The sequence below is a fragment of the Astyanax mexicanus genome, chromosome 3 (assembly GCF_023375975.1).
Source record: "Astyanax mexicanus isolate ESR-SI-001 chromosome 3, AstMex3_surface, whole genome shotgun sequence".
NCBI classification, from domain to species: domain Eukaryota; kingdom Metazoa; phylum Chordata; class Actinopteri; order Characiformes; family Acestrorhamphidae; genus Astyanax; species Astyanax mexicanus.
Window position 1 is genome coordinate 21,459,150 of NC_064410.1, and position 6,922 is coordinate 21,466,071.

Consider the following 6,922-nt stretch of genomic DNA (forward strand, 5'->3'; position numbering starts at 1 on the left):
ACATATAAGTATAAATATTGTATGATCTTTTATTAGATTATATAATGAACCAGAGTAAAATAAATAAATAAAAAATCATTGAAAGAAATGAAAACATTAAAAAAATATTTTTCTCTTTTTCTCTGGTGCATCATACAATATATACTGGGTTACCTTTTTTGCAGAGTTTTTATTTAGCATCTATAAAACATGTCTATCCATGAAACACATCTGTAGTTACAATGGGTTGAGTCAGACAAATGTGCTGTTGATATTTTTTGCATACAAATTTGTTAATTAGTAAGTGGCAGGCTAATCATGGAAACATGTCTGTAATTTCTGGAACTGCTTAAGCAATGCTTTAGCAATTTATGCCTTAGTCCACTTTCTCTGGATGCTCCACATTAGCACATTTTGGACTTTGTCCATTATTTGTATTGAATCTAATACATTTCTTCCTTATTGTGAAATTCACAACATATCTGGGTAGGCCTATTCTAACTAGTACTTGTCTTATTTGTTACACACATAAAAAAAATATAATTTATTTAGCTGGTTGTTATGAATCCAGGTCAGTTCATAAGCTGGCCATCCCATAGCTGCAATATACAGTAGGACCAAGCTGTCCTGTTTGGCATATTCATTAGAAAGGCTGTAAAAGGATGTTGCACAAATCAGTATCTTGACACGAGCAGTGATTAGTAAACTCTCCGTTCAGTCATTGACCGACAGTGCAGTTTTTCTGTGTCAGCCAGATAATGTATCTGTAGTAGCTCTATCATACAGATAGACCCATTACAAATGAGTACAGACCTTTCACCTAATGCACTTATTTACTTACTTTTGCTAAAACCTTGTGTTACCTGCAGATGCAGATACCAAACCAGTTTTAATATGTATTAAGGGTCCATATCAAAATATACTAAGTAAAGCAATCGAAACATAGTGTGAACGTTTTAAAACATCTTATTAATTTTTCTAGTCAATGAAAATTATAGCTGAAATATGGCAACTAACCTGTTTAGAATTTATATTTTTATGATGAAATTAAAACTGGTGCATGTAGGCACATACAGCTCCCTTTTCGGCTGCCAGTGTTTGAGCCAGGTCTTCTTTTTAAAAAAAGGCACAACAATTTGTAAGATCAGCAACAAAGGGACTTTATAGGAGAGAGAAAAAACCTTGTAAACTTTTAATGGAAGTCAGTGTAATAAGAGTTTATTTCAGGTCATTTTGAAGAGTTTCTATTGGTACGTTCATCAATAAATTTTGACAGTGTAAGGGACAGTTTGTCTGTTCAAATTATGTTGTAAACTAAAAATCCACAATAATGGAGATAAGTGTTTGTCATAGGACAGCGACAAAACTATTCGTTCAAAACTATTTAAGATGGTTGGCTAATTGTACACACTACTAACTGTGCAATTAACCACACCATGACTTGCATCTTCTAGCATGCTAGGCTACTGAATGTGGTGTATTATGTGCCACTTCAAGCATTATGTACTTGAAGTGCCACATAATAAGGCACACCAAGGTGGTACACCACCAAATAGCCTAATTGTTGTTTTTAATGTATCAAAAACAAAATATTATACATGCAATTGCATGTGGGCAGCAGGGGATGTCCCTGGGTCTTATGAATGTGCCTGGTTTCATATCTGACAACTGTCAGATATTGTCATTGTTGGATAAAACCATAATTTTCTCACATTTTTTCACACTACAAGGCGCACTTAAAATCCTTTAATTCTCCCAAAAATAATTAGTGTGCCTTTTAATCCGAGTATATCCAAGTATATCAGACTGTAGCCGGCTGCTAACGCTGGCTAGCACTACTGGAGCAGTAGTAGCATTAGCTGCTAACCGCGCTAAGTGCTAGCTCTTTCGACATTTAGCGGTGAGTATATCGGACTGTAGTCTCCATGTTTACCGTGTTAAAACAAGCTACATGCGATGAACCGCTAGCTAATATCAACCTGGCTTACCGGAACACTAAGAGTTCCTCAGTGTAGCCCTGTCGGCAGTATTTACTAGTGCTAACTGTGGTTAGAGCTAGTGGTTAGCTGCTAATGCTAAAGCTGCTGGCTGCTAAGCTTACTGTAAATAAACGCAACCGCTTTACTCACATTTTCAGGAGAGGAATCTGTGTAGATTACCATCCAGCACTCGTTTGGCTTTAATGCGCATTATAACCCAGTGCACCTTATAATGTGAAGATTTATTTCGCATTATTTCTATTAGAATTTGCAGTATACATTTCAGTAGCAATAATTCATTGTGTTTCACATTACAGGTGTGGCCATTCCCAAGCTGTCCCCTGATATAAAATTCATGATAAATTTATATAATGCTATTCCATGACTGTTGGCACACTAGATGCTTAAGCTTAATGGATCTTTGCCAAGATAAACTATAGTTGGAAAATTAAATGAAAATATTCTATCCTATATTTCTCTTTTACATAAAACCAAGATAGAACACTTCCTATCATTTAAGCATGAATGCTTGTAGCTAAACTGTTGTGGGCTAAAATGTTTGAATCTATTCTTTATCAATTATAACCCACCACATTTATTAAACAAAAAAAGGAAATGTATTTTTATGATCAGCGTGCCTTTAACTGCCATTAACCTCACGAAGCTGTCTTTTTTAGATATGATACAATACTCTCACAGCCCTTATCCAGTAGTGTGGATGATATTGGCTCAAAGCCCAAAGCCAATAAATCTTTTAGATAGTTGTCTCAGTCCTTGGTGTCTTGGTACAGGTAGAGTTAATGATGGGTAAACATGATAAATGTCATTTACCCCTTTCCCCCGCACACTTTTTCTGTCTGGATCAGCCACTGTGTAGGATCAGGCTGAATTAGCCTTATGGCCTCCACGTGGAGACGTTAGCCCACTCCGCGGTCCAGGGTCATGTTGTTTTGCTCGAGTCTGTGACCGCTCCCGCAGGTCGTAAAGGTCAAGGTTAACGATTCGTCACAGTCAGAGGCTGGCAGTATAAATAAGACTGTGTGTGGTAGTCCAGGAGTTGACATTCAGATGCTTGGATAAAGATCTGTCAGAGCAAACATCTCAGTCGACTTGTTTGTTAACATGACAATGTATTCACCTGAGGATCTAAAAAAAAGAGACTGCTGCTGCACTGAATGGGAGCACCATCCTCATACCATCCTCTATAACATTCTCAATCGAAAAGACAGCTATGGTCATCCAGACAACCAATGGGCCTGCTCCAGAATGCATTCCATCTGTCACTGCAAGCAGCAGAAGCTGGTATGCCTGAAGAACCCGAAGGTTACCTGCCAGGCAGTGTCTGCAGTTCTGCTGAAAACCGTCCACTTCATGAAAAGCCTTCCATCCTTTCACCAACTGCCCTCCAGAGATCAGCTGTCCCTGCTTCAAAACTGCTGGGTGCCGCTGTTTGTGCTAGGCCTCGCTCAAGAGCACGTAACGTTCGAGGTGACGGACATGCCAACGGCCAGCCTCCTCCGGAAGATCCTGCTGAACGACCAAAAGCAAGAACACAGAGACACAGACTACTCATCACCAACCCTAGCAACTGTCTATAACCTCAAATCGTGTTTAAACCAGTTCTGGAGTCTGGATCTCACTGCTAAAGAATATGCTTACCTCAAGGGAGCAGTATTATTCAACCCAGGTAATCATCTTAAAGTGATCTGTTTTCATGTATACAGTAGCAAATTTTACTTTACTGTGAAAGATAGGAGAGGAATGTTGCCACTGTTGCTTGTTTTCTCCGGGACTGGCAACTCTAGCAAAGCAGGCAAGACCATGCTTACAAGAGCTATGCTGCGTAAATCCTGTAATATTACTCTAACCCCTCAGCCCACATGCTTCTTTTGCATTTAGTAAGGTTTTTTGTATCTCTCAGCTTGTCCAGAAATGCATGTGTAAAGCATGTTCTTTCGAAGTGTCTCAAAATGCACTGCAGAGGGAGCTAAAGAGCAAGAACTAGCAGTTTTAACATAACACTGCTTAAATATTATAGAAATGTATTAAATCAGGCTAGCTGAAAATAAAATAGAACAAATCTGTAAATAAGGCATCCAGGAAGAATCTGAAACCAAGCTAACTAAAGGTTCTGCAAAATAGCTTACATGATCTGAAATAATTTATTAACAATGAGTTTAATTTTAAAATAAATAAAAAAATAAAATGCCACTATATCATTAAATACATAGTTATTGTTTTAAGTGAATGATTATTATGAAATTATTGTGATGAAATGTTTAGTATATTCAATGATTTTTTTTTGTAAATATTAAAAATTAGTTTAGCATGTTTAGTATCAGAAGTTTTGTATCTACACTTGTATAATAGTATAGACTAATGTGTAAGTTAAGATTAAATAGGTAAAATAGTGTGGAAATTAAGAATTATTGTGAAGGTTTGTGATCACGTCTTCTAAATTAATTTTAATTTAGCTACTTCATCAGATGCACTGATTGCTGACAGAAATAGCTTGCCTGGTCCCTGTAGAGAAGTATATTAAACTGCCAATAGAATAGGATTCTCTGAAGCAGATAACATGAACCAATTTGTTGTGAATGCAAAAACACAATAAAGCTATATTTAATATTTATTTATTTTTGTTTTTTTTACAGATATCTCTAATCTAATAAGCTACAAAGTGATACGGGGACTTCAGAAGGAGGCTCAGCAGGCACTGCATGAACTCATCCACACACTTCATCCAAATATTCCTGGACATTTCACGAACATTTTTCTTGCAGCCTCTGCTTTGCACACAGTAGCCCAGAGCTTTATTACTGAACTGTTCTTCAGGCCCATCATCGGCCAGACAGACATTAATGAGCTCCTGCTGGAGATACTCTTCAGCTAACAGCACTTTTTGACCTGTGGAATGAACTGACTGGGCATATCCTACTTAGAATTTTATTTGGATTTTTTTGACAGAAAAAAAGAGAAAAAGCAGTTTAAGTAAAGGAGTCCACTTTTTCCTTTAGTTTTTTAGGTAAGACATGTTATTTTTAGCATTTATTGGGCATCTGTTATATGACAATTGTCGTGTCTATGTCAACATTTTTATATCTGTTATCACTATTATATATCTCATATTCATCTTTAAGAAACTGAACTGCACATCATCAGCTATCAGTGTCAGATAAGCACAGCATCACAGCCGATATCAAATACACATCATTTTTTCAGTTTTTAGCATTTTTAGCATTAAAGTAAGTAAAAAACAGTACAGTAACAGCCAACATTTGCACTACATGATAATTTCACCAAATACACTGTATGTTACATTACCAGAATTACCATTTGTAGATACAGGGTTTTGGTTTGACATCATCTGTGTACTTAGGTCTACTTTATATTTTTGTAAATAATTATATTACAGCCATAGCATTATTATCACCTGCCTAGTATTGAGTAGATTCTCTTGTGCCACCATAACAGATCTGGGGTGAGTTTCTCAAACGCACTCTCTCTCCATATTAAGATGATCTTAATGCTAAGATGCTTATAGAAAGCTGGGCCCTGGTCATTTGAGGCATGGACTTCACAAAACAAAGCATCCTGTGGTGTTTTAAGTTGTGAAGTAGGGACTCCATGGATTATATAATGCATGGTGTCTTTTAGGTGCATTTAAAGCATCAATAAACCATTTCACACCAAACCACTTTAGATCACTTTATTTATATCTAGCTATATTAAGTATGCGAGTATTTGGGGAGTTCCAACTTAAGAACAACTGCATATTTAAGTTTACTGTTATCACATTCTGGTTTATGAAGGCAAGCAATCTGGTTTTATTGTAACAGAGCCTTTTTTTTGTTCCATTTTTTCTAAGAAAGATTTCCAGTGTAATATTTTTTTCATCGTGATTAACAATCTTTTTTAATCTGTCTTTCACCGAATATTCATTTTGAAGAGATAACCCTGTTTAAAAAATTAAATATTTGCTGCCCTCTTGTGTTCTATTTCTGTAATGTCCTGCAACTACAAGTGAAGAACCCACACTGAGGTCGTGATATTATACTAATGTTACCTGGCTGGCTCCTCTAACAGGTATTATTCATTCTCATTGGCAATTGTAATAAAGATAGCAATATAAATATACTATTCCTTTTGTGTCCACAGCATAGTTCTTTAAATTCCAAACAAACACTGTGCAACAATACATTTTCTAATAATTCAACGCTGATGTGGGCAATTTGCTATGTGTGCAGCGCTGCCTGGTTAAGTTAAATAACATCCTTTATATTGTTTGTTTTTGTAATTAAAGTTTTTATTACTCACTTCCTTCATACACTTTACAACAGACACAGGGCAAATCAACAGATACATTTTAAGAAAATTACATTCAGGAATCACGGGCATAAGTATATTTGTCAGCATATCCATAGAGTCAGATGTGACAAGGAACTAAAATATAATAATAAATCAAATAAGTCAGGAAGAGATTTGGCAGAAGAAGGGGTGTGGTCTGCTTGTTTTACACTTGTAGTTTTATTTGCTGCCACAGGTTTTGCCAGGCCTTGTAATGTGAGATTACACTTTTATGCTTTTAATATTGTTTTTTAATAATTTAGACATTTTAATGATTCACGTAGGAATTTTTTTATAAAAATATCAAGCTACCTAAAGAGGCACTGAAACCTAAACCATATTTGTTTCATTAATAGCTGAAATGTGTTTCTTTGAAGTAACCCTCTCAGGTTCAACTGTGCTATAGGCAAGGATGATGTGTCCGTGTACTTTGGTATGCAGACAAATCACAATATGCAAATCAGTCTATCAATAATACTGCCCCCCCCCCCCCCTCCCCAAAGGTGACATCCAACCATCTGCACCTCACCACTATCAGTGGTACACTGCTCAGTCCAATCAGTTCTTACTTCTGCCCCGCCCCTAAACCCATACATCACCCAGTGACCCACCCTAAC

General features: G+C 36.5%; 1 protein-coding gene across 1 annotated transcript; it reads left to right on the top strand.

The window, feature by feature from the left end:
* The first annotated feature begins 660 nt into the window (after positions 1-660).
* On the top strand, positions 661-6,098 carry nr0b2b (nuclear receptor subfamily 0, group B, member 2b). Its single transcript, XM_007253052.4, has 2 exons — positions 661-3,645; positions 4,613-6,098. The coding sequence occupies exons 1-2, from the start codon at positions 3,081-3,083 to the stop codon at positions 4,849-4,851; spliced, it is 804 nt and encodes a 267-aa protein (XP_007253114.3). The 5' UTR covers positions 661-3,080; the 3' UTR covers positions 4,852-6,098.
* The last annotated feature ends 824 nt before the right edge of the window (positions 6,099-6,922 follow it).

Excerpts from the sequence above, each read along its gene's own strand:
- nr0b2b (XM_007253052.4), top strand. The coding sequence starts at position 3,081 with ATGACAATGTATTCACCTGAGGATCTAAAAAAAAGAGACTGCTGCTGC. Across the intron at positions 3,646-4,612 it reads AGCAGTATTATTCAACCCAG|ATATCTCTAATCTAATAAGC; the intron begins GTAATCATCTTA and ends TTTTTTTTACAG.